Here is a 27,911-nt window from a genome sequence, read left to right as displayed (position 1 = left end):
GTAATTTGAAATATGTTGAGAAAGACGTTTGTAATGGCTAACAAATACTTGTTTGCAACTCAGTGGTTTTCAGTTGCTTAAAAGCTTAGCAGAGGGACTTCCCTGACCGTCCAGCGGTTAAGACTCCACACTTCCACTGCAGGGGGAACGGGTTCAATCCCTGGTCAGGGAACTAAGATCTCACAGGCCACATGGCCAAAAAAAGGAAAGTCCTAATAGAGCTCTCAGTCAATAAATCATTAGAAATTATTTCATGTTTAGCATATTACTCAGAAAAATTTAGTGAATGTAGTGACATCAAGTAATAAAGATTGAGTTACTATAAAACTCCATTATCTACATATTTACATGAAAAGTTTTTTTACTGATTTCATCTATAAACAGGAAAAGTAGGAGTAGAATTTATGTCAACTGCTGTCTTAGTTATATATAAGTATAGAAATAGTAATGTATATAGTTATAAGTAATATATATTTATGAAACTATGAACTAAAAAAACTACAAACTACTCTCAACTCTCTAACAGATGAGTTTTCAGTATGATTTAAAATATTTTATTCTTAATTATCAATAATATTTCTAATGTTTCTATCTTTAACATTTTTGTTCTAATTTTTATTTAGTAACAATCTATAGAAATATTTTTAATACGTACAGCTTATTAACAGGAAATTAATTTAAAATTTTTAAAATTTATATTCATATTTTTATTACACAGCAGTATTATAGGGCTTCCTGGTGGTTCAGTGGTAAAGAATCTTTCTGCAGTGCAAGAGATGCAGGAGACACGGGTTCAATTGTTGATCAGGAAGATCTCCTGGATGAGGAAGATTCCAGAGACAGAGGAGCCTGGTAGGCTGTAGTCCATGGGGTCAAAAAGAGTTGGACACCACTGATTGACTTGGCGTGCACACACGCACACATACATTGTAGGGGGAATAAAATAAGTTATTTTCAGCACCCCAAATATACTGTAATTCTGTAAGGGAAATGGAGTGAAAATACAGATGCAGCGAATGATGTTAAATGTCTGACAGTTGAACTTTCTTGTATTTTATTGATAATGGTGGGAATCAAATTGCTATAGTATTTAGGTTCTATTAGATATGTTTAAAAGAATGATGTAGCAATTTCTGTTTATAAAAATGTGTTTATAGTATGCCCCTGGAAATTATCTTAATTACATTTGTTTAAACTTGATTTTATTCAAATATGTGAAGTGGTACACACTTACCTAAAATTTGTTTGGGAAATTCTTTTCTGACAAATAGTAAGTGAAAGGTTGGCAGCAAGTTACCATACAAGTTTGACAGACCCACACAGAGAGCTTTTTGTTGAAAGTTTTAGAGAGTTAAAAATGTTTCTTAACTTTAGATTTGGTGTTAGAGCATCTGTTACAAATAGCAGGTCACTTTATCTTCCAGGTGAGCCAGTCAAGTCATGGTGCTAGGAATGTTGAAGAAACTGCTGTATTGCTTGGGCCCGGTCTTCCAAAGGCCCTGTTGCTCGGATCCTAGTGATGGCCAGAAAAGAGAGAAGTTAAACAGAACCGTTTGTAGTCAAAGCCTGTGTGTGCTGTGCTGTCACTTCAGTTGTGTCCGAACCTTTGCGACCCCGTGGACTGTAGACTGCCAGGCTCCTCTGTCCATGGGATTCTCCAGGCAAGAATTACTAGACTGGGTTGCCATGCCCTCCTCCAGGGAATCTTCCCAACCCAGGGATCGAATCCCAGCTCCTGTGGTTCCTGCATTGCAGGAGAATTCTTTAGCGCTGAGCCACCAGGGAAGCCCGAATTCTTCCCTAATAAGAACTGACAGCTCTGACAAAGTCAAAAGATTATATTTTCTTTAAAACATATTAATTTACTTTAAATGACAGTAAGAAATCTATCACCTGTTCGTACAGAACCGGCTTATTTTTTATGACAAACATTTATATTTTCCAAAATAAAATGTTTGGGGCGGGGGGGAAGCAACATTGTTTATAATTTTGTAGATTTCTTTAATGTCTGACTTGATGGAAGACAGCTGGATTCTCATGTCTTGTTTCTGCTTTCAATTACCTGCCATCTGTTGATTGAAGTATGTTTTTTAAAAAACTTGGCCCACACAGGTATGTAGAGGTTACATTTTCTGTCAACAAAAGAATATACATTTTGACATGTGTTACTAGAAATGAGTTTTCAGTTATCACAAGATTACAATTAAGTAGTTAGATTTATTTATTTATTTTTTTGGATAGCAGTTCTCTTAATTTAAAACCCTTACATGGCTACATAACTCAAGTTTTATCATAATCTGCTTGACAATAGTTCTGAGAAAAGTTCTACAGAATCTCCCATCTTGTTTTCTAAAGGCCTGAATGGATGGTGAGTTTAAGCAAATGCTTTTTCTACATCTAATTAAATGGCAAGGTTTTCTTTTTCCCTTCCCATTATCCTTGTGGTGATTACCTAAATAGATTTTCTAATGTTGAACTATCCTGGCATGCTTGGTATAAACCCTACTTGGTCATGATCAATACTATTATTCATAACATGTTTGTGGATTTTAAAGATATTTTTTCGAAGTTTGAATCTTTGTTCACAAACCACCCTATGATGATCTTTCTTGTACTGTATATTCACAAGTGAGATTAACCTAAAATTTTCTTATATTGTTTCTGTTTGGTTTTGGTATCACTGATAGACTAGTATATCAATCATATACTAATTCATATAAAAAACTAAGTTAGGATTCTTGAACGCTTGGTAAAACTCATTTGCAGAATCACCTGTGTGTTTGTCAGTTCAGTCGTGTCCGACTCTTTGTGCCCTGTGGACTGTAGCCCACCAGGCTCCTCTGCCCATGGGAATTCTCCAGGCAAGAATACTGGAGTGGTAGCCATTCCCTTCTCCAGGGGATTTTCTCGACCCAGGGATCAGACTCAGGTATCCTGCATTGCAGGCAGCTTCTTTGCCATCTGAGCCACGAGGAAAGCCTGATTTTATTTTGTAAAATAGAATGGACAGATACTACACTAACTCACTTTCTTTAACAGTCATAGACTCTTTAAGATGTTCTTTTTTTTGTTCGCAAGTTAATTTTATTTTCTTAAGAACTTATTCATTTCATCTGTTTTCAAGTGGACTGGCATAAAGTTTTGATATTTATGAATTTTAGTATGTATTCACTATTTGTAAGTATGATTTTTTCCTCCCTAATATTTATTTGTACCTTATTTCTCATTCTTCTTGCTCAACCTAACTAAAGATTTATCTAATTAATCTTTTCAGGTTTTATTTTGTTTAACCATTCAGATTTCTTTTGTTTCATTACTTTTTTCTATTATTTCATTATACTTGCAATGGTTTATTTATTTTTATAATGTAAGTTTTTCTTTGATTTTCTATATTTTTTTATTTTCTAGTAGATATGTTTGAGAGATGTGGTTCTCTCTATTAGTTGAACCATTTCCCACAAGTACTGATAGGTGGTACTGTTTCATTTCATAGTTTTAAATATTACTGATAATTTGACTTTGTTTAAAAAATATAGGAAGCATTTTGGCCTTCACTTTTATTTTATAGTGAAAATAAAATAAATTTCTTCATAGACTTCATTGTGGTTATTATTTCTACTTTGTTGAGGTTACTGTTTTTCTCTTTGCATACTCTGATCCTCAGAAGTGAATCACTAAGTCCAGATTACACCCAAGAGGTTGAAAAGTAGGCTCCATGTTTTGAAGGGAGGAGTGTCAAAGGATTTGTGGACGTACTTTAAAATCTGCACAGTGGAGATAGTGCACATACAGATTTGGCTGGAGCACAGTGCTGTGCTAGAAAAAATGTTCTTTCTAACTTAAGAAAGCTATGAAGCAGAAGTGAATTTGAATTTAATTATTTCAAGGTGATTGCTCAAAGACAATGACTTTACTATAAGCTTCTGCAAAAAGTGCATTTTACATATCACTCTGTGAAGCATGACTTCATTTTAAATCAAGTGATTTTCTCAAATAATTTCATTATTTTCTATTCCAATTTTAACTTCACACATGAAAAGCAAAACTATCATAATCGATGTGTCTCATTAGCAGAGTGTGTGTTAAGTTGCTTCAGTTGTGTCTGACTCTTTCTGACCCTATGGACTATAGCTCGCCAGGTTCCTCTGTCCATGGGATTTTCTAGACGAGAATACTGGAGTGGGTTGCTATTTCCTTCTCCAGGGGATCTTCCCAACCCAGGGATTGAACCCACGGCTTTCACTTTGGCAGGCAGGTTCTTAACCACTAGTGCCACGTGGGAAGACCATTACAGAACTTTGTAGTTAAATGTCAGTTTTTATATCCGTGTCATTAGACACATCAAAAGAAATCAATTAAATCAGTGCCAAAATTTATTAAAAATTTTTAAAATTCAATTCACGACGGTGAATGAACCTCTTGAAAATTTGTTCCATGGAAGATACAACCAACATCTGATGACAATGTGCATGTTACAAATTAAGAAGCTCATCATTGAGTAGAACTGTTTCATGGTTTTATTGATTGTTACTATGTGCCAAATCATCCCAAGCCTTCCATTTAAAAAAAAAACATTTATTTCCTGACACACTTTCTTTATGGGTCAGGAATTTGAGGCTGGTCTAACTGGGTGTTTCTGTTTTGTGTCTGTCATGAAATTGAGGTTGCAATGTTGGTTGTGGCTGTAGTTATCATCTGAAGGCTTGATTGAAGTTGGAGAATATTCTTCCAAATGATTCACTCACATGGCCATGGGCCAGAGACTGTGGCCCCTCACCACCTGGGTGTCTTCAAGGGGTTGAGTTCTCCAGCAAACATAGCATCTGGATTCCTCTAGAGTGAGGGATCTGAGACAGTAAGGTCCTCCAGAGGATCTTCCCGACCCAGGGATTGAACCTAGGTCTCCCGCATTGCGGGCAGATTCCATCTGAGCCACCTGGGAAGCCCAAGGATCAGGTAGTAAGTATTTTATGTTTTATGGGCAGCTATTCAACTCTGCCAGTGTATCACAGAATCAAATGAATGAAGAGCTGTGGTCCAATAATACTTTATTTACCAAAACACGTAGTGGGCCAGATGTGGCCTGTGGGCTGTGCTTTGCCAGCCCTTGAACGAGATCAACACAACATGAATAGCACTCCAAAGCTGTAACAGAAGCCTCTGGTGGTACCACCAAACTTCAGGTGTCTCACTAATGTATTCGGAATTCTGGCAATGATAAATGGTTACATTTTCCTAGTTGTCACCTATTTGAAACCAGCTGGTTAGCATAGCCCACGTTGTGGTGACTTGAATAGGATTGGGCCTGGAGGACCAAATCTTTCACCAGAATCTGCACCATCACCCTGTTGGGGCGGTCAGGCGGGGAAACCACCTCTCAGAAGACCCAGGCTCTGAGACTCTTATCACACGAGCTGTTAGTCACTGCGGTGTCCCTGCAGAAGGCCCTGTGGACACGCAGTCACTACTCCTCGTCCCTTATCTCCCCTACTTGACTGAAGACTCGTGTTGGAAGACAATTCTTCGTGGGTCTCTTGGGTTTCTTCATATCTTAAAATCAAGGCACTAACTTCCCTCTGTTCTGGATTACCTCTTAAAGAATACTTGTATAGTGACCATTCCGTGGTCACTATACAAAGAGGGAGAGTGTCTCTCAAAGCAGAGAAGACATTTTTCAACTAAAGAATAGGTACTCTTATCCTCCAGTCTGATAAACATAGCGTGTCTCCATAGCAAAGGGAAGGCATGCTTGATGCCCGTGGTGAAGAATTGAGGTTTCCCAGGCCAGGCTTTCCCTCCAATAATGCAACCCACTGGGTATGTAGGTACCCGTCTGGGCCTCCATGGTGCTCCCATGGGGATCAGGGGCACGGGGAAGCCGATGAAAATATGTTGATGATGCTATGCTCAGTAATGAAGTTCTTTGTCTCTGATCCAGAAAGCCCGCCTTCGTCTGCCAACAGTGAAACTGTGTCAGATTAACCTGTTAGCTTTCAAGTAGGGTAAACGTTCCAATCCTTCTACGCTTCTGGGCAGTGCTGGGTCCTGCAGTATTCCCTGCGGAACCTCCATTAGTCTGGCTTACTGGAGCCAGTGGGTCTTCATGCAATAGTCCACACCCCAAACGTTGTAAGGGCCCATTTGCAGGAGTGTTTCTGTAGGACCCACCGCCAAGGGCTATAGGATAGAAACCAGTCTCTGGTGACCTGTACTTCACATTCCTTTCCCACTCTTCACTTAAATCGTGAGGTCCTTCTTGCCAGTTCTGTTGCCTATGCTGATGAGTTAAGCCAATGTACTTGGACTTTAAAGATCTCTGAGAATGACAGTGAGACTCAACCTCAGTTGTTTTCACTTTGCTGCCTTAAGCAAAAATCAAATTCAGGGCCGAAAGATGAAGTTAAAGGTATTACTAAGAGCTCAGAAAGACCAAAAGGTGGTGTCTTAGAGCATTAATTGAGGCTTTTTGTTTTATAATTTGCTGTTCCCGCTCCTGTTTCTACTATTTTGGTAGTTACCCTTGAACTTTGACCATAATGTATCAGTCTCCCACGGCTGCTGGAACAAATCACCACAGCCTTAGTGGCTTAGAACAGCAGTAATTTATTCGCTTGCAGTTCTGTTGGCCACAAGTCTGAAATGGGGTTTTCTGGACCAAATCAAGGTGACAGCAGGGCTTCAAGCCCTTCAAAGGCTCTAGGGGAGAATCATTTCCTTTCCTTTTCTAGATTCCAGGGCTCATCCCTGGCACTCCTTGGCTGACAGTCCCTTGTTCCATCTTCAAAGACAGCAGTGACGTCATAATACCCTCCCCTCTTTTGTAGTAAAATCTCCCTCTGCCTCTTATAATACACTTGTGATTACACTGAGAGGCAACCTGGAAAATCCAGGGTCATCTTCCCATCTCAGAATTCTTAGTTGCTTCTGCCAAGTCCCTTTTGCCATATAAAGTAATATTTACAGAGTTCTAGGGATTAGAACATGGATATCTTTGGGGGCTATTATTCAACTTATCACACAGACGTATTAAGTACTGTCTTTACCAATAACCTCAGATATGCAGATGACATTACACTTATGGCAGAAAGCGAAGAAGAACTAAAAAGCCTCTTGAAAGTGAAAGAGGAGAGTGAAAAAGTTGGCTTAAAACTCAACATTCAGAAAACTAAGATCATGGCATCTGGTCCCATCATTTCATGGCAAATAGATGGGGGAACAGTGGAAACAGTGACAGACTTTACTTTGGGGGGTTCCAAAATCACTGCAGATGCTGACTGCAGCCATGAAATTAAAAGACGCTTGCTCCTTGAAAGAAAAGTTATGACCAACCTAGACAGCATATTAAAAAGCAGAGACATTACTTTGCCAACAAAGGTCCGTCTAGTCAAAGCTATGGTTTTTCCAGTAGTCATGTATGGATGTTGAGAGTTGGACTATAAAGAAAGCTGAGCACAGAAGAATTGATGCTTTTGAACTGTGGTGTTGGAGAAGACTCTTGAGAGTCCCTTGGACAGCAAGGAGATCCAACCAGTCCATCCTAAAGGAAATCAGTCTTGAATATTCATTGGAAGGACTGAAGCTGAAACGCCAATACTTTGACCACCTGATGTGAAGAACTGACTCATTAGAAAAGACCCTGATGCTGGGAAAGATTGAAGGCGGGAGGAGAAGGGGACGACAGGATGAGATGGCTGGATGGCATCATCGACTCAATGGACATGAGTTTAAGTAAACTCTGGGAGTTGGTGATGGACAGGGAGGCCTGGCCTGCAGCAGTCCATGGGATCGCAGTCGGACACGACTAAGCAACTGAACTGAACTTACCTTCTGAACGTTGCAAAGAATTTAGAACACTTTCATTCTAATCAAAGTGCTCTAATTTACAAGCAACTGTTCAGTATTTATTTCAACTTTCAAGCCACTTAAAACCACACTATAGTAACTAGTAGTTTTTTCCTTTTTCCTGAAATACGTTTTTAGGAGTTCCTTTACTGTAGATCGCATTTTAGTAAACTCCTTCATTTTTCCCTGTAAACATTACTTTCTAAAACCTCACTTGTCAAGAGTTTTGCTGGGAACACAGTAGGTGGACCATTACTCTCCACATTTTGAAGATCTTACTCCACTGGCTTCTGGCTTACATGTTCATGTTCGAGAACTCTGTTGTTGTTCTAACTAGAGTTCCTTTATGGCAGCGGTTTTGGCAAACATATTAAAGGAACATAATAAATACCTTGTGGTCTGTGGGCCATATGGCTTCTACAATCTCTGCTGCAGTTACTCAACACTGCACTGAACGCCAAAGCAATCACAGGCAATGCAGAAATGAACGGGTGAGGATGTGCCCTATAATTTTATTTACAGTTTGCCAACCTCTGCTGATTGCCTCTTAAGATCTCTTTGCCTTTGATATTTTGCATATCATTACTATATATCTATTAATAGGTGTGGATTTCCTTTTATCTGCTTTTTTCATCTTCTTTCTAAAACATCAGTTCTGGAAAAACATTAGCCATTACCTTTCCAGATAGTCATGTCTCTTACATTCTTTTTGGAATTGTTTTGTTAGACCTTTTCATTTTATCCTCCAAAATTATTCTTTTTTCCTTCATACTTTCTCTTTTGTCCCTCTGAGCTGCATTTTGTGAATTTCATTAATTCTCTTGTTGAGCTACTTTTTTTACGCTCTCCATAGTGGTTCTGATTTCAGGAATTCTAGTCCTCATTTTTAAAAGCTGCCATAAATTTGTTCATTCCAAACAGATCTGTTTGTGTGGTTTTCTTTTTGATTATGTTAATTCTTTAAACATTTCAAACATTCTATATAACAATTCCATAATCTGTGTTCCTTGGGCAACCAATTCTACTTTTTGTTTTTCCACTTTAACTATTTGCAGAATGTGGGCAATTTTGTCTTTAGCTATTAGCTTGCTAGGGTTGACATGACAAAATAACACAGCCTGAAGTGCTTTGAGAGCATTTATTTATTTCCTCACTGTTCTGGAAATCCAAGATCAAGGCATCAGCAGGTTGGTTTCTGCTCGGGCATTTTTCCCTTGGCTTGTAGGTGGCCACCTTCTCACTGAGTCCTTACATGGCCTTTCCTCTGTGTGCAAGCATCCCAGGTATTTTTTCTCCTTTTCTTGGGAGGACACAAGTCAGATTGGATCAGGGCCTATCCTAATGGCCTCATTTTATTTAACTACCTCTCTAAAGGTTACCTCTCTATATAACTACCTCTCTATATACTCCTGAATATAATCATATTGAGGTATAAGGGATAGGGCTTCAACATATGAATTTGGTGGTGGTGGAGCTGGGTGAGTGTTGGGGTGGATGAAGAACAATTCAGTCAGTAACAGCCATACATGTGAAATCTTTGGTGTCTTTTACATAGTATTTGTATGTTTAGTCACCTATGTTGATAGAAGTCTTCCATATTACTTTAAAAGTGCTTCAAGAGGAAGTGGACATATGTATACCTATAGCTGATTCATGTTGATGTTTGACAGAAAACAACAAAATTCTGTAAAGCAATTATCCTTCAATTAAAAAATAAATAAATTTTTAAAGTGTTTCAAACATTATTTGAAAAAAAAAATTCAAGACTTTATTCCCTAAAACTATGATTAAAAGCCCACAATAAATTTCTAAGGTTACTTTTTTTTTCCCTCCTGGGATACAATAGGTCATTTATGATATTATTCAGATGACACTATTTCTGGGAATGGAAATTTACTCATGGATATCAGATTTAAGTAAATACTAATTATATTTTTGCTACTGAAAGTAGCATAAGCAGAGGAAATGCCAGCTTTTGGAGTCAGACCTGTGTCTGAAATGTTGCCATACTGTTTTCACCCATTATGGCTGTGTCTCTTTGAGCAAGCTATTTAACCTTTTTGAACACCAAAGGAGGATGATTCTTCTTTCTGTGGATGGTCCTAAGGACTGAGGTGTTTCCCAGGTGGCTCAGTGGTAAAGGACCCACCTGCCAACACAGGAGACGTAGGAGACGTGGGTTTGACCCCTGGGTCAGGAAGCATCTGTGCAGCAGGAAATGGAGACCCACTCCAGTATTCTTCCCTGGAAAATCCCAAGGACAGAGGGGCCTGGCGGGCTAGTCACTGGGGTCACAAAGAGTCGGACACGACTGAGCATGCACGCTAAGGAAGTCAGTGAGAATGCTATTTACAGTAACAGTTGTAAAGTTAGGCTGCCTCAAAGAATGTTGAGAAGTACTTTGTTTTTTTTCCACTGCACCGTGTAGCACATCTGATCTCAGTTCCCTGACTGGATTGAACCCGGGCCCCGTGCAATGGGAGCACGGAGTCTTAGCCCCTGGAATGCCAGGGACGTCCCAAGCAGTACAGTTTAGAAAAAGAAGTGTTAAGGTCTGGCAAGCAGAGTATTCCATGGGTTGACGGTGGGGTTTAAGATTATATAATCTTAAACTTCCTCAGGTGATTCTGAATGTAACCAAATTAAAAATAAATTCTGGATTCCTCTCACTCTGGTCTACAGGCCTGCTAATTGACTTTCATAAATACAGTTGACCCTTGAACAACCCAGGGGTCAGGGCACTGATACCCTCTGCACATCGAAGATCCACGTGTAACTTACAGCCGGCCCCTCCATGGCCTCCACGGATTCAGCCAACCACGGAGCGTGAAGCGCTGCAGTGTCTTTACTGAAACAGATCATGCACGAGTGTGTGGACCTGAACAGTTCAAACCTATGCTGTTCGAGGGGCACCTGCATATTTTAAATGGGGGTTGGGGGGAGTTACAGAAGAGGTTCCTAAACTTGGTTAAGGTAATCTGACATTTCTTGAAAGATACATGAGGACTCTTTAAAAAAAAAAGACAAAAAAACCTCTTTATTATTTACATGTTGGCTGCACTGGGTCTCTGGCGCAGCTCGTGGGTAGGCACGCCGGCTGCTCCTTGCTGCGCGCAGGCTTCTTTTGCTGCAGTGTGCGGGCTTAGCTGCCCCATGACATGTGGGACCTTTAACTCCCTGACCAGAGATCGAACCTGCGTCCTCTGCGCTAGAAGGCAGATTCTGAACCACTGGTCCACCAAGGACGTCCCTAGGCTCTTAAATACGTGATTAATCTGAGTGTTGAGTTTATTTACATACAACTCTCCCTAATCTAAGAAAAAAGAATAAGAGCATTTTGCAATATCTAAGAAGAAAATAGAAATATATGATAGAGGATAAACAGTGGGAGAAATGTGAGCAGGGAGAAGGATGGAGGCAGAAGCCACTCTAAACGATAGAAGAGAATGGAGACAATAAGCATGGGAAGTTGAATTTGAAAAACTTTTATATAAAAAATTGTTTCATTATAGAACAGATTGTCACTGTACAAACGCCAGCACAGAAGAAGGAAGGTTCCTCTATTCCCACCTGCACCTTTGGAGAATTTCTCATATACACATAAAACACAAACCCTTCTTGGTTATTAGTTTTTAAAAAATATACACATTGGTTAACACTATTTTACAACTTGCTTTTTTTCACTGATCAGTAGCCTATAACGAACCCTTCTGGTTGAGTATACACAGACGTGACTCATGTTTAATGGCTGGAGATGTTTAGTAACATGAAAATACTGTACTCTATTTTACCAATCCCTCTGCTGATGGACATTTAACTTCATTGTTCTGCCATTACGAGTAACGCTGAAGTGAACATCCTTTTCACATATAATTAAGTATAATTCTTCGTTATATATTCTCTACATATAATACATATGTGAAATTCAATGTATATATATTTACCTGCATTTGTGCAAATATTCCTGTAGGCCTGACTGCTGGGTAAAAGGAAATGCCTACTTGCCTGTCTTTTTCTAGATAACAAATTTCTGACAATTTTACTTGTTAACAAAGAAACAACTTTCAGTTTCACACATGCCAGAAGCATTCCGCTTTACGTAGCACATACCGTAGATCAGGGCCTGCTGAACTTCAGGACCGACAGGATTTCCTGGCCTGCTCGCCTGGAAAGGGCAGTGGTCCCTTGTAGACCTTTGGTCTTCATTATTTTCAAAATTTCTTCTAAAATGAAAATTAAAACAAAAAAAAATCCAATTAAATCATTTGGTGAAGTGTGCATGATCACTAAACAGTTTAATAAGATGATAAACAGGCTACAAATTCTACTCATCTGAGTAAACAGTGTACACCACGTAATTTCTATTAAAGTGAATTTGGACTTCAGACAGATGAGCACACTCTGTGTTTTCAGGGTGTTGCTGAGAGTTCTAGTCAAGAGTGAAGGACTGCACTGCAGTGGTAACCTGCTCTGGACTCAACAGAAACATGAGTTATACTTGGCATTACAAAAAATGATTCATTTTTTAGTTGCCTGGCTCTAATCTCTGCCCCATATTCCTCCTTCTGGATGAAAAATGCCAATTAGGGTATGGGCAAATCATACGCTGATGCTGAAAAGTGGCAGTAAACGAAGTAGCTTATTTGTTTCAGGAGTATTGAAAAAAGTAAAACCTTCCCTCTGTTTATATTTAACACCTCAAAGACAAAACCAGGAAACTGGAGTTGCCAAAAAAAAAAAAAAACTAACAAAACCATACACACACAACACCCTCCCCAACCAAACCAACAACACTAGAAATTATGATGTGATCTGAGGGTCTGAGAACATAACGTATCACATAAAAATCAAACCTGAGATGTACAGAAAAGAGAAGAAAGATTACAGTCAATTTAGTTACCAACTAACCTTAAGCCAGGATATAAAAACCAATATCAGGAGACAGCTTTCATGATAAAACTTCAGATGAACTAAAGAAAATACAGCAGAACTGCCAACGACATAAAGACTAGAAAACAAAATTCACAGTACTGAAGGGGAGGTGTCAGAAGAAGAAATTACAGACTCTGTATTTGAGTATTAGTTTAAAAAAATAAGGGGAAACCCCCTCAGAAAGACAATATTCTTTAAAATCAGAAAAATCTACCTCTTAAAAACCTCTCTTCTCTTTCAACATGAATGCTATGTCTGTATTAGCAGTTGTCAAGGACTATATTCACTAACATTCTGGGTCCCTTAATTACAGTCTTCGACACAATTAACCTTGATTTCAGCTAAGGTAATGGTTAAAAGATAAAATGGTCTGTATTACCTGGATTGTTTTCTTTAATGGTGACTAAATAGAACAATCCTCTTGGTGAGAGGAGATCTGGAGCCAGTGGTAAGAATCTGTCGATGACTTCACGACCGCTTCTCCCACCAGCCCAGGCCGCCTGTATCCCGCGACTCCCGACCTGCACGCGATGAGAAAGACTGCTCTAAGTTACACACACACAAGACAGCGGAATCTTTTTGACAGGCTTTGCTGACCAAACAGGTATGTATTTCGTATTTTACGGCTGATGAGGAGGTGGTGGTAAAGTTGAATCTGAGCCCCACCGTTTCCCAGCATGTGTGACCTCGTCTCTAACCTCGATGAATTAGTTTCCTTTCTTATCTGTAAAATTAGGAAAGTAACACTTTTATCTGTACAGTTAGGAAAATGATTAAAAAAAGGTCTTTTTGTCCATTAGGAATAAATGAGGAAGTATATTTGAAGTCTGAGAACAGTGCCCTGCATGTAATAATGTGGCTTAATAACAGCTGTTACCATCAACACATTTAAATTATTCTATTTAATACAGAACAGTCAGGAAGAAACTAGATGGGAGAACTTGTATTATAAAAGATCTACTTCACAGAAACAAAGTTTGACAACGTCCCACTGCAGCTGGCACTCTTCTAGATTACTCAGAGTATCACGGTCCTTTCTTGGGAAGCCATTTACTATATAAAGGTACAAGGAAGCACCTTTTCCTAGAACAATCTTATAGACACAAAACCTTGAGAGTCTATATAGCATTAAAAATCTTTAGAGCCTTACCACTGTATATCGTTTCTAAAACTAAAGAATATATTGAAGAAATCACTCAAAAACTACTTAAACTCTAATATAATTATTTTCTTCCTAATCCCTTTAATGGTCTTTGTCCATATTTCAGTTTAAATTATCTATGTACAGTTGCACACTCTAGTTTTATTCATTTGTCAAGGCAAAAATAATTTCTTTATACCTATATCCATGTTCATGTATAATAAAGAGACGTATGTTCATACACTTTTAAAAAACTGTACTTTTCCCCCTTTAGTTTTATTCGTCTGCTCCCCTCCCATCTTCTACACACACACACACACACATTTTTCTTTTTTGTCCATGTTCTACAAAGATAGGATTGTATCTACATTCTTACTTATATCTTGCTTTTCATACTCAACAATACTGTATAGAAATCTCTTCGTGTGATCGGGTATAGTTAAATTTCCTTTTTAATGGCTACATAATATTTTACAGTGTAAAAGTATCATTTCTTATTTAGCTATTGCTGGGCATTCAGTATGTCCATTTGCTTAATTTTTTTTGTATTTAATTAAAATTATTCTTATATATATCATAAGCTTCTCCATATAATTTCCCACAAAGTTAATCACAGAAGACAATTGATCAGTTCCTCTGTTTTAATCAGACTTTCCCCCTGGAGACTTCTTTCCTAGCATTCCTGGCACTCCCTTTTTGTGGGGCTCATGTCTTCCTCCTCCTTGGCTTCCTCCCTTGCCTCGTGGCGCCCACTCTCTGAATGTTTCACAGGGTGCAGTGCTCCGCGGAAAGCGTGCATGGCGATGGTCTTGTTTAGCATGGACTAGGAGCCCTCGGCGCTGGACCCTGTCTACCTGCCTTCCAGGGATGCTCAGCCAGTTGTCTGCTTGCACTGGAGACGGTCCTTCAGGAGGATGGCCTGGCACCAACCACTATCTCACAGGCCACAGAAAGGAGTTCCCATCTTTGGGAGGAGGGTCACCTTTGGTGGCCTGCTGACTGCCTGGCTCCTGATCCTTGACAGGTCACTGATTCAAACCACAATATCTAACCTCACGTTTAGGGATGGAATAGTAAGTACAGACACACTTTTTATGTGCAAACTCCTGGTATTTGTATGTAACATCTCCTGGATCTAATCTCTAAGTTTCCTAACTTTTACCTTCATGATTTTATTCATCTTCATAAACCAAAATATTTTCATTTGGTTTCCAGACCACTGATTCAGGTCATGACAGAGACTACAGTCTCTCAATTCGTCTCCTAATGTTTTACACTGTAAAACATGTTTTTAAGCTCCATGAAATCTTTTGTTATGCTGCCTTTTAACCCTACTAACTGCTCTGCTAATGGATGACACTAGCTTTCTCTGTTGGAATGGTGACAAAGCCCAAGACACTGCCCACACTCAACATCTGTATAATTACACACATAGCTTAGTAGTGAGTGTGGCAGGAAGGAAGCCCAATGTGTCAGCCAGTTCCCAGACTCTTCTCTTCATTCACTAGGCCTCCCAGTAGTTTGTGGGCCTGATAAACCATGATTTACTTGTTTCTTTCCTGTTACATATTTAGGCTCATATTATTTGCCATCATGTATAAAGGTGCAATAAACATATTTTTGCAAATTACAACTTTTATTCTGTTGTTAATGATTTTCCTAAATTACATCTCAAAGACTGAGATTACTGGACTAAACCGTTTTTGTTACTCTTGATATTTATTTCCATAGTGCTTTCCGGAGCTGCATCTATTTTATTTAGCTGCATTTCCCTCACCTGCTGCTCACCTCATGACAATGACTTTCCTTCTCAAATGATTTCATGTCAGGGGAGCAACAGCTTCCCAGTAGGAGCGGCAGCTCCAATGCAGACCTCTCCCATCTTGGTGGAGAGGAATGTAGTATTTATCAGCCTTGCTGATAATCAAAGAATAAAATAGGTATAATAATTCAAAGGAAAGCAGGTCTTAGTCCATTATTAAATTTTTGTCTGGTTTAGCCATTCTTTCTTTAAATTGGGAAGTGGTTAATATGGTTGGCTTCCTTGGTGGCACAGAGGGTAAAGAATCTACTTGCAGTGCAAGATGCACAGGAGACGGGGGTTTGATCCCTGGATCAGGAAGATCCCCTGGAGAAAAAAATAGCAACCCACTCCAGTATTCTTGCCTGGGAAATTCCATGGAGAGAGGAGTCTGGCGGGCTACAGTCCGCGAGGTCACAGAGAGTCAGACATGACTGAGTGCCTAACACTTCTAATATGGTTTACCTCTTCATTACTGAAAACTTTATAATCATGTATCTCAAGGTTGTATCTTTTCCTACCTGAGGTGAAAATTGGTTCTCCTCCTCCCCCACTTCCAAATACTTCTGAAAGGAGCAAACCTGAGACTTTCAGAGATAATTCCTATGTGAATTTAAGGCTGATAAAATTATTTTGTTTTGCAAAGTTGTTATTCATGATAAAGGTACACATACAAATACTATTTAAATACCATGGCCTGATGTGGATGGGATTTTAAAGACTCGATACGGATCACAGTTTGAATTTCCATTAATTTCAGACTCCTTTCCTATGTCTACCAACAGTATTCAATAATTGACAATTATGAGTAAAATCAGGATTCTCTGATAGCTCAGCTGGTAAAGAATCCGCCTGCAGTGTGGGAGACCTGGGTTCAATCCCTGGGTTGGGAAGATCCCCTGGAGAAGGGAATGGCTACCCACTCCAGCATTTTGGCCTGGAGAATTCCATGGACTGTACATAGTCCATGGGCTCACAAACAGTCAGAGAGGACTGAGCGACTTTCACTTTCACACGAGTAAAATCAGAGCAGTCTGCTATTAGCAGCTGACTGATGTCATATAATGAAGTACATCTGATCTGAGATAGAAAACAGCTGAAAATATAAGTAATTCAATTTTGTTGTATGTCTTACCTCTTCAGGTGGAGTCACTACATAAGGAGGATTGAATACAAGAAGATCAACCTTTTCCTTCAATCTTGGTAGCAAGCCTTTGACCTAAAAATGTTCAAGACAGTCAGAATTTTAAGCTGGACCCAGAAATAAATAAATAAGTAGATGGTTGGATAGATGGATCAATCAATCAATTTTTAAATATATTCTCCCACATTTTTAGACAAAAGTGTGTTAGAGGCCAAATTTAAGACAGAAATGGAGATAAATATTTTTATATTTTGATTCAGATTAAAAAAATATGCTTCCGGGATTTCCCTGGTGGCCCAGGGGCAAAGACTCCATGCTCTCAGTTCAGGAGTCTTGGGTTCGATCCCTGGTCAGGGAACTAGTTCCCACATGCTGCAGTTAAGACCCGGCAGAGCCAAATAAATAAATAAATAAGTGTTTAAAAAAAAAAAAAAATATGCTTCCACCTAAAAATAAGGAAAATAAGCTATTTATCAAAACGAACACTCTGCTCTTCAACAGCTACACTCTGCGCTCACTTTTAGAAGATAAAATAAGGAGACAAGTTCTCATATATTCTCCATAGATTTGTACACAACTTTAAATTTATAGCTGCTAACTTAAATACTTATTTTCTACAACTAAAGGAAATGTTTTGTAAGATGACAGAAAACATATATTAATGACAAAAATACCATATGATGGGGCTGTACTTTTCTACTTCTTTAGTAACTTGTAAATGTACTGGCTGAAACAATTATATATCAAAGAAAAAAGAACTAAAAAGAGTGGGAAGAGACATTAAAAACATAAGTTGTTGGGCGTCTTTTAAGTCTTTGAACTGACACAACTTTCTATAGAACAAAACGAAAAATGTCTTTTATTCAGGACTGTTAAACTCTTAGTTTAAATACAAATCTAACTAAATTAATTGCTTGATATTCTAGCACAAGGGCTTCCCTGGTGTCTCAGCAGTAAAAGAATCCACCTGCAATGTAGGAGACATGGGTTCGATCCATGGGTTGGGAAGATCTCCTGGAGGAGGGCATGGCAACCCATTCCAGTATTCTTGTCTGGAGAATTCCATGGACAGAGGAGCCTAGCAGGCTACAGTCTACAGGGTCGCAGGGTTGGACACGACTGAATTGACTTAGTACACATCCACGCATTTCTAGCATAAAGCATGTGAAAAGAGAGAGGAAGTGCAATCTATGGGTAGCAGTGAAATATGACAACATAAATCAAGTGAAAAGACAAAGAGGAGAGAAAATAAAAACTCAGAATCACTGCAGAAAGTAAAAACTTGGAATCTAATAAGCCTTGTCATCATCACATACAGTACAGAATGACTGATATTCATATTAATGACCTTGAATCACTAAAAGGTAAAATTATGTTCAGTTTAAGAATGTACGGAAGTGCATAAGACACATTTGAAAAAGACTTCCTTCTAAAACTAAAAAGGAAATACAAATTTTGTAAACAAACTCAATTATCCAAAACAATAGTTTTTGATAGTTTTGATAATCTATGTCTAGTGTTCTGAATACAAGCAAATGTAGTTTTGAAAGTGGGTTTCCCTTGTGGCTCAGCTGGTAAAGAATCTGCCTACAAAGCGGGAGACCTGGGTTCGATCCCTGGGTTGGGAAGATCCCCTGGAGAAGAGAAGGGCAACCCACTCCAGTATTCTGGCCTAGAGAATACTATACTATATAGTCCATAGGGTCACAAAGAGTCAGACATGACTAAGCAACTTTCACTTCACTTCATACCTACGTCTTCCTATTTTCTTTGCCACAAGTCAGCACTGAGTATCATGGCCAACTTTACTATTGACAGAATGGATTCTGACAGCTTTAGAACTGACTTCCACCTCCAAAAAGCTGTGAGACCTCTAGGTTTTGATTCAGACAATCTGGGCATAAACTCTGGATTTATCACTGTATTAGTTTAGTGACTTTCAAAAATGTCCCTTACCTGTTAATAAAAACAGACATTCTGAATTTCTTCTATATCTAAAGTTTTATTGTTATACCAAAAAAACATATATTTAATACTGATTATGGACATATTAAAAAATTTCAAGAGCAAAATCACCATACTGATTTCATGTAAATCAACTGAGTATCTTTCTTGATAGTCTAATTTTTAATAATGGCACTGATGACTTCTAGTGATACAAAATTTCTTAGATCTTTGGCTTGATTCCTTAAATCATTTGTGAATTTAAAAAAAAAAGAAAAACCTCAAAACCTTATCAGTATAAGAGTAATACAGGCCAAACAGCACAAAAGCATTTTATACGTCTTACGCCCACCTTGTACATATGATTATGATTTTTGCTTTAAAAAAAGTCATTAACATTTATAAGTAAAAAAAAAGGTTCAAAATTATCCAAATCTTACTCATATAATCAAAAATATTCTAAAAACTGGAATTGAAAAATGTATGATGTGTAACTTAAAATAATGGTGCTGGAGTTGTCACCTGTTGTTTTTACCTGCCTTGGACCTGTTCTGCCTTTCTTCTGATGACGTCTCCTTGACTTTTGTTGAGGAAACTGCTCCTTCTCAATCAGAGTGGTACGGGTAGGGTTTATTTCAACCCAGCTGCGGGAGTGGGACTACCACTCAGGCTCAAGTCAATCTCGTGCATATCCAATCCCCCGTGGATCACAGTAACAGACCAAGAGATAGTTATATGACCAAAGTTGATACAAATGGTACTCAGTCTGGGGTTTTTGCTAGAGAAACTGAAGAAACAAAAGTGTTTCTTTCCCTGTGGCATTGCTGAGAAATAAGATATGAACATGCAAGCATCTTGCTACCATGCAGCCAAAGACTGCAGAGGAACAGAGCTGCTAGAAAGAAGTTTAGAGCTAAGAAAAAGATGTCTGTAACATCATTTGAGTTCCTGAAACCAGCTATGCCTGAAGCCATCCACTCTTTCTATTAAAGCCAGTTTGATGGACTCTCTTCACTTCTGACTGAAAGATACGTGATCTGTTCAAGCCAACAGAGATTTCCTTTGGATTGTGGATTGTATCAGTTAAGAGCCCCAAATCACTTTTGGGCTCCAAAATCACTGCAGATGGTGACTGCAGCCATGAAATAAAAGCAGCTTACTCCTTGGAAGAAAAGTTATGACCAACCTAGACAGCATATTAAAAAGCAGAGACATTACTTTGCCAACAAAGGTCCATCTAGTCAAGGCTATGGTTTTTCCAGTAGTCATGTATGGATGTGAGAGTTGGACTATAAAGAAAGCTGAGGTCCGAAGAATTGAGGCTTTTGAACTGTGGTGTTGGAGAAGACTCTTCAGAGTCCCTTGGACTGCAAGGAGATCCAATCAGTCCATCCTAAAGGAAATCAGTCCTGAATATTAATTGGAAGGACTGATGCTGAAGCTGAAACTCCAATACTTTGGCCACCTGATGCAAAGAGCTGATGCATCTGAAAAAACCCTGATGTTGGGAAAGACTGAAGGGGGGAGGAGAAGGGGATGACAGAGGATGAGATGACTGGATGGCATCACCGACTCAATGGACATGGGTTTGAGTAAACTCCGGGAGTTGGTGATGGACAGGGGGGCCTGGAGTGCTGCAGTCCATGGGGTCACAAAGGTCAGACGCGACTGAACTGAGCTGAACTGATCAGTTAAGAATTTACTTGCTGTAGTGGGTTAAAAAAGAGTCAGACACGACTGAACGACTGAACTGCACTGTACTGTACTGGGTTAAAAGTTAAAAGTTAATGAACTAATCACTTTCATTTCATTAAAAGTTAATGAAATAATCACATCTTGACATAAATCATCTTGACCTTAACCTAACTGAAAAGAAAATTAATTATTACACTTCTGACAAGGAGTAACAGCTTACCAAATCTGTAATTATTGGTTGAATGTGGACTTTGTTACAGCGTGCCGTCTCCAGGGTACACGCTGCTGCCTCAGGGTTGACATCAGTGCACCTATAAACAGAAAAGAAAAAAAAAAAAAAAGAAAGAAAAAAAAAAAAAAACAGAAAAGAAAAAACTATACCCTATGTCTATTGATAAAAATTCAAAGAATGTTCCACTCCTTTTAAATAAAGTAGATTTAGAAAAAAATTGAAATACTTTAATAATGGTGAATAAAAAAACAATTCAGATTTGTCATACTGATGAAAAAATTTGTTATATTGATGTAAAGTCCAAGAGTAGAATATAGCTACATGCACACATATCTGAAGGAATTTATTAAATTATGAATCCAGTCTCAAGGGTGAAACAGATCACCAGCCCAGGTTGGATGCATGAGACAAGTGCTCGGGGCTGGTGCACTGGGAAGACCCAGAGGGATGGGATGGGGAGAGAGGCAGGAGGAGGAATACATGTAACTCCATGGCCGATTCATGTCAATGTATGGCAAAAACCACTACAAGATTGTAAAGTAATTAGCCTTCAACTAATAAAAATAAATGGTAAAAAAAAAAAAAAAGAAAAGAATCCAATGGAGAAATACTATGTAGCTACCAAAAATGAAATTTAAAGAGAAAATGCTCGTCATACAGTATTAAATGGAAAATACAGGAAGTAAAGAAAGAAAAAGAAGAAACAGTTGGGCCACGTGTGGTAAAATTTATGGGTGATTTTTATTTTCTTGTTTATATTTTCTATATTCTCAAATCTTCTATAAAGACATTATGTTCCAATTTTTTTCTGATAAATTATTTATCTAAAAATGATTCAAATTTAGAGATAACTTAAAATTATCTGGCTTCTATAATTATGCAGTATAATGGGACAATTCTGAACATGCATTTGTCACTTTTAGGGAGGCATAATTTGTAATCAGAGTCCTGAGTACACTTAAAATAGACACTATCAGATACATATTATCCACTTACAAAAATGGTTTCATTCAAGCAGTCATAGTCACAGTGAATCTCTTAGACCAAGGTGTGGATGAATGTGTATACTTACACTTACATATACAAAGCGTGAGGACCAATCACAGAGGCTAGGAATGCAGATACCACTCCAGACCCTGAGCCAACCTCGAGGCATATTTCCACTCTAAAAAAACAAAATAAAATAAATATTAGCACAGTGGTATTAAAATACACATCATGGAAAATAACTCATGCTACTTTTAATGTCTATTTCCCAGAATCATCCCTCACCTGCAAATACATGGAAATATAAAAGAAATTTATAAATAAGCTAATTTCCAACAATCACTTAGTGCTCATTTATTGTTTAAAACTGTTGAAATTCTGGGTGTGTGATTAAAGTCTGCAAAATAATAGATAGTTTTTGATTTTCACAAAACATTACATAAACAATGGAATGGTAATTTAGGATTGGAAATATTAATATGGAAGACATCAGCTTTTCCCAGAAGGAGCTCCTAGTTTGGTGTTTCCTAAAAACAAAAAAAGGTATTATTACAATCTTTATTTATAAAAGATGTTTTCTCTCATTTTGAAGTAACTCATGAATCCATCAGCATATCCCAGGGGAAGACAAGAAGCTCCCCCCCACACCCTCTTCTACTAATAATAGACTGAGAGCAGCAGAGAAATTCCGTATTTGTACATCACTCCACTGAATTGGGAAAACACCCAAGTAATCTGACCTTAGAATATTAATAACACTCTTAAGAATGCAATTAAATACATAAATTCTTGATTCTACCATACTTATCCTTCCCTATCATCTTGTATATGGGCATCCCTGGTGACCCAGTGGTAAAGAATCCACCTGCCAATGCAGGAGATAAGGGTTTGATCCCTGGGTTGGGAAGATCCGCTAGAGAAGAAAAATGGCAATCCTCTCCAGGATTCTTGCCTGGGAAATCCCATGGACAGAGGAGTCTGGCGGGCTACAGACCAGGGGGTTGCAAAGAGTTGGATATGACTTACTGACTAACAACAACAACAACAACAACAACATATTGTATTTACAGTAAAAGTACAAATTATCCCCATTCCAGAAATAGGTTTGATGGTATTTAAGGGGCACTCTAGCACCTAACTTTCCAAATGAACTATTCAAAACCAACAGACTCTAGGGGCTTCTAACTTCTAGAACTGCTCTGTACATCTGACAAGCCTTTACTGTGCTGTAGGAAGGTCTGTTGAATCTTACCAGGAGGCTTCTATTTGAAAATAACTATTGTGGCCTCATAAATAATTAGAATTCCATGACCAGAAATACCCAAGACTTTAAAATAAAAACAGTTCCTTTTACAGCAAGGCAATTTGTGCTTTAAAATCTTTCTGGGATATCTTGATAATAAAAGACATGTTATAAAACAGTACTGTTAAAAAAAAAACAAAAAAACACAGTACTGTTCCATTCTGTATTCCAGTAGATCCAAAAGTTTCAATGCTTACAATGAAAAACTGGTTTAATAAGAGTTGGGGCAATTTATACATGGAAAAATCTGACCAAGAGAGAGAAACAAACACAATTTGGACCTTCTAAGCCTGACAGCTGTTTGTTTCATCCTGGAAAAAAACCCATTTCAACTTTTGATCTCTAACTAAATCTGTGCGTGCTGTGTGCTTAGTTGTGTGGACTCTTTGGGACCCCACGGACTGTAGCCCACCAGGCTGTTCTGTCCATGGCAATTCTCCAGGCAAGAATACTGGAGTGGGTTGCCATGCCCTCCTCTAGGGAATCTTCCCAACCCAGGGATGGAATACAGGTCTCCCGCTTTACAGGGGGATTCTTTACTATTTGAACCACCAGGGAAGCCCAAGAATACTGCAGTGGGTAACCAATCCCTTCTCCATGGGGACTTCCCAACCCAGGAATTGAAGCAGGGGGTATCTTGCACTGCAGGTGGATTCTTTACCAGCTGAGCTACCCGGGAAGCCCAAATTAATTAAATCTAACCACCCAAATTGCTTTCATCTAAAAAATGACACTCACTTTTTATATTAAATTAAAACCTATATGAGCACTTCAACACATCAATTTTAATACTTATTATGAGCTAGGGTATATTCTATAGGCAGCTAGCTGCATGTAATTTTAAATTTTTTATAATTAAATTAAAAATTCAGTGGTAGTCACATTTCAAGTGCTCAGTAGCCACACGTGGCCAGGCTTTTGCTGGGTAGCTGAGTATGCTATCCAGGGGGTTTAAACACACTCCCCTACTCCAATATTTTACCACCTCATTTCTTTTTTGTGCCCTTCCATTGCTGGAGGATGCTTTTACGTACTGCGTAGATTCAATAATGCCATGGGGCACTGATATTTACTAAAAACGGTAATATTGAGACGCAGCGTTCTCAGGGCGTTTTGTTTTTGAACGTGTTATAATAGCGCCACTCTTTAGGCTCTTCAGATTAACAGCTGATAGGAAATGTTAGATCCTGAAAAGGTGAGGAAACACAGAGCCCCTGAAACCAAAACACCACCTTGGGAAGAAAGCGGATAGCTCCCTGCCGCACTGATTATGTGCATTCACGGGAAAATCCTCAGTCACAGTATTCTGGTGTCAGCTGTCCCCAAGTGGGCCGACACCGCCTCCTCGCGGGGAGGGCGGCGACAGTCCTTGCCTTGGTCCTGCGCCGCCGCCTCTCCAGGACTCCCGAGCCCTCTCCCGCGGGGACCCTCGCCCTCCTCGCACCCCGTGAGTTCGCCCGCCGCCGCTTCGAGTGCGTCCAGCAGCAGAAAAGTGTCCTCCGCAGGCTCGTACACGTCGCTGAAGGCGCCGCGGCCCACATGCCCGTACAGCGGCGTGGGGAAGCTGGGCGCCGCCATCTTTTCTTTCTCCGGTCGGCGCGCGTGCGCCAAGGTTGCGCATGCGTATGTGCAAGGCGCGGCGCGGGCCTGGCCGCGGGGGCGGGGCACCAGGGGCGGCGAGGAGCCTCCCGTAGGGCTGGTCCGCGGGTGCCTTTCCATTGCTAATTAGACAGTTGTATAATCCGCAACTACTCACGTTTGTTTCCTTCTTTCGAATGTTAAATTTTATTTTATTTTATGGCCTGGCGCTGGGTAGAGGCAGCCTCTGTTGTTTTTGACTAAAGAGAATGTTTTCTTTCTTTATAAGTTTTCTTCTATTCCTAGTTTGCAAGGATTCGAAAAAATCCATAATAGAATGGTTACCAAGTTTAACGATTTTGTTTCTGAATTTCCATCAGTTGAACGTTCAGTCTTGAGCCTTTAGATTAAGATTTTTTTCCTTATTTCACTTTTTAGTTATATTACAAAAATTGCCTTCTTGATGGTGTATCATGAATGTTCTCTTTTTATAAACCTCACTCGTGCAAGAGGATGCGTTTTTCTGTCATTTAATACACTGCTGGGACTACCTTGGATTGGATCCCTGCTCTGGGACAATTCCACGTGTGTGACGACTACAACCCACCCTCCCCCCCAAGCACCACCTCTACTGAGCCCGAGCTCTAGAGCTGTTGATCTGCAACAAGAGAGGCCAGGGACGTGAGAAGCCCCTTGCACCACAGCTAGAAAGTAGCCACTGCTTGCAACTACACAGAAAGCCGAGGCACTGCGATGAAGACCTAGTGCAGTTAGAAGTAAATAAATAAAAGTATTTTTAAAATGCACTGCTGAATTTGGAGTGCTAATGAACTAGTGCTGCTTTGTATCAGGGTTAGGGTTCCGTAGGACATTATTTCTGAAATATAGAAAACTTACCCATAGAACCAGTTGGGCTTGGTGCCTTTTTCAGTGGATTTTCTCTGGTGTTTGGAGGGATCTTCTATAGATTTTAAACTATTCAGGTATTTGCAGTCTTTTTGAGTCAACTTTTGAAATTTCTTTCTCAATACAACATTGACATCTAGTGTTTTAAATTTGACAAATAAAAATACGAAGTACTTGGATAATGTTTTTAAAAACCTTGAATATCCGCCACCCAGAATTGACAAATAATAGTATTTTCTCATGTTTCCTTAAAATAGTTTTAAAATATGAGAATTAAAATATTACAAGTGAATTGGGTGTTCTTTCTGTACTCACCTTCGGTTCCATTTTGTAATCCTCAATCCAAAGTAACTTCTTTTCATGAATTTGGTATTCATCTAACCTATGTTTTTAAGCTTTTATTCATGCATTCATAGACAACATCTCGTTTTTATATTTGTATAACTGGTAACAGGTTGAACATATTTTTCTTCACATTTCCTTCTCATTCAACATTAAGATTTTAATTTTTATATATAAAGTTAGTTTATTCCTCTTAATTGCCATATAGTTTTCTTATTCTTTGAAAATATAAAACAATTTCTATCCAGAATGGATAAATATCATTTGGTAAACGTTTCGTCTTCTTCAGGTTTTCACTATTATGAACATCACTGTAATTAATTTTCTTAAACATAGCTTTTTCTGATCTTTTACAGAAATTTCCTGGGATTCAACCCAGAATGGATCAGCAGGGTTGTAAGGTATACACATACCTTTGGTTTTTGTTCAGTAGCTCAGTCGTGTCTGACTCTTTGGGACCCCACCAACAGCAGCACGCCAGATTTCCCTGTCCTTCACCATCTCCCAGAGCTTGCTCAAACTCATGTCCGTTGAGTTGGTGATGCCATCCAACTATCTCATCCTCTGTTGTCCCCTTCTCCTGCCTTCGATCTTTCCCAGCCTCAGGGTCTTTTCCACCGAGTCAGTTCTTGGCGTAGGTGGCCAAAGTATTGGCGCTTCAGCTTCAGTTTCATACATTAAATGTATTTAAACTGTGTACTTTCAATTCAATTTTCGGTGAATCTAAAACTGCTTTTAAAAAAAGCAAACTGTGAAACATATATGCATATATATGTGTATATATAAAGGGTGTGTGTATGTTTTGGTTAGAAGTGTAATTTTAAATAATGAAAATGACAGTTAAATGTAGAGTTGAAAGATAAGCATGTTAATGAAATTCCTTCTGTTATATTACTATTATCATAATTATTATTGATTTAATAATCCTCAGTATACCTTATAAATTTAGGAATTGGCAACCCACTCCAGTATTCTTGCCTGGAAAATCCCATGGACAAAGGAGCCTGGTTGGCTACAGTTCATAGGGTCACAGAGAGTCACACGACTGAGCATGTGTATGCTTGACAAAGCTGGTTTTTGCCCTGCTGACATTGCTGTTGTTAGTATTCTCATGGTATAACAATCTTGGTTAAAAATGTTAAAAAGAATTCAGCACTGCCCAGCCAGTGCAGTAAGCAGTGGGTTACCTGCCAGTAGAATTCTGTTTGCGTTAGCCAGTTGAATTGTCAACATGGTTACTCATCTACTGGATGATTTCACAACTCTTTTCTTAAATTTGGTTGCTTTGGACACATTCTATCCTGGAAACAAAATCTAGGCTCCATAATAAATTCAGAAATAGTAGATTCATGTCTTTTTTTCCAGCTGGTTCGGGTAGAGTTTACACGTTTACTTCTGCACCATAGGAACGGCTGCTAGCAAAGTTGAAGCATGCATTCAATTCCATTATTTTGGCACAATACAGAGCCACATAAAAGAGGGCGACCATCAGCCTGTCTTTGGTTGGAAAATTAATTCTTTTCAGTGCTTTTAAAAAGAATCTCTACAGGTGCTCAGATCTTATGAACTTAGGACCAGCAATGACCTCATCACCTTCAGCTGGTCTAAAAGTTATCTTTGGCAGCTGCGTACTTTATGAAAACTTGTTAATTATGATTGTTTTTCCTAGTTGTAAGTCCTTCTGGATAAGTTTCTATAAAGCATTTATTTTTATCACTTACATAACTACATAAAATATTTTCGTTGGTGTCAAACTGTCATGTTAGTGCCAAACAGATTCCATTTCAATTTCTAGAAATTATTGGAAAGTTAATATCCACATTTTAATGGCACCCTTGCTGTAGTCTTAAATCATGTTTTACTGAAATTTACAACAGAAAGCATAATCACATTGTGTTTATACAGAATAAAGCACAGAAATAAACCTTTCCAGTTAATCTCTGCAGTTAATAACTACCCTTTCCTTTTTTAAAAAAAAGACTAATCCTGAATAAAATTCAGTATCTTCTTGAACCTAAGTTTTCATAAAAATGATAATTGTGGGTATTCATCATTTACTTCTCT

The 27,911-nt window shown here is 38.7% G+C and overlaps 1 protein-coding gene and 2 long non-coding RNA genes across 8 annotated transcripts in view; 2 read left to right on the top strand and 1 right to left on the bottom strand.

Moving 5' to 3' along the window:
* Window positions 1-425: 425 nt before the first annotated feature.
* On the bottom strand, window positions 426-24,618 carry N6AMT1 (N-6 adenine-specific DNA methyltransferase 1). Of its 6 annotated transcripts, none has more exons than XM_065913716.1 (7): window positions 24,466-24,618; window positions 21,810-21,896; window positions 20,720-20,810; window positions 16,852-16,935; window positions 13,154-13,295; window positions 2,063-2,132; window positions 426-1,513 (listed from the first exon to the last, which is right to left on the bottom strand). In XM_065913716.1, the coding sequence occupies exons 1-7, from the start codon at window positions 24,597-24,599 to the stop codon at window positions 1,447-1,449; spliced, it is 675 nt and encodes a 224-aa protein (XP_065769788.1). In that variant the 5' UTR covers window positions 24,600-24,618; the 3' UTR covers window positions 426-1,446. The 6 variants fall into 6 exon arrangements, with proteins under 6 accessions (XP_065769788.1, XP_065769793.1, XP_065769790.1 ...); XM_065913718.1 differs by lacking the exon at window positions 426-1,513 and adding an exon at window positions 11,953-12,065 and having other exon boundaries at window positions 1,522-2,132; XM_065913720.1 differs by lacking the exons at window positions 426-1,513; window positions 2,063-2,132 and adding exons at window positions 4,827-4,936; window positions 11,953-12,065.
* LOC136152422 (uncharacterized) lies at window positions 13,243-17,681 on the top strand. The gene is made up of 3 exons (XR_010660208.1): window positions 13,243-13,378; window positions 14,687-14,988; window positions 16,860-17,681. It is a non-coding gene; the product is annotated as an uncharacterized lncRNA (long non-coding RNA).
* Window positions 24,390-27,911, top strand: part of LOC136152421 (uncharacterized) — a 21,904-nt gene continuing 18,382 nt past the window's right edge. The window contains exons 1-2 of the long non-coding RNA XR_010660207.1: window positions 24,390-24,468; window positions 26,204-26,248. This is a non-coding gene — a long non-coding RNA (uncharacterized lncRNA). The remainder of the gene's footprint in view (window positions 24,469-26,203; window positions 26,249-27,911) is intronic.

Source organism: Muntiacus reevesi, chromosome 21 (genome assembly GCF_963930625.1).
Source record: "Muntiacus reevesi chromosome 21, mMunRee1.1, whole genome shotgun sequence".
NCBI classification, from domain to species: domain Eukaryota; kingdom Metazoa; phylum Chordata; class Mammalia; order Artiodactyla; family Cervidae; genus Muntiacus; species Muntiacus reevesi.
Note: the sequence above shows the minus strand (reverse complement) of the source record. Positions and strands in the feature narration are given on the sequence as shown.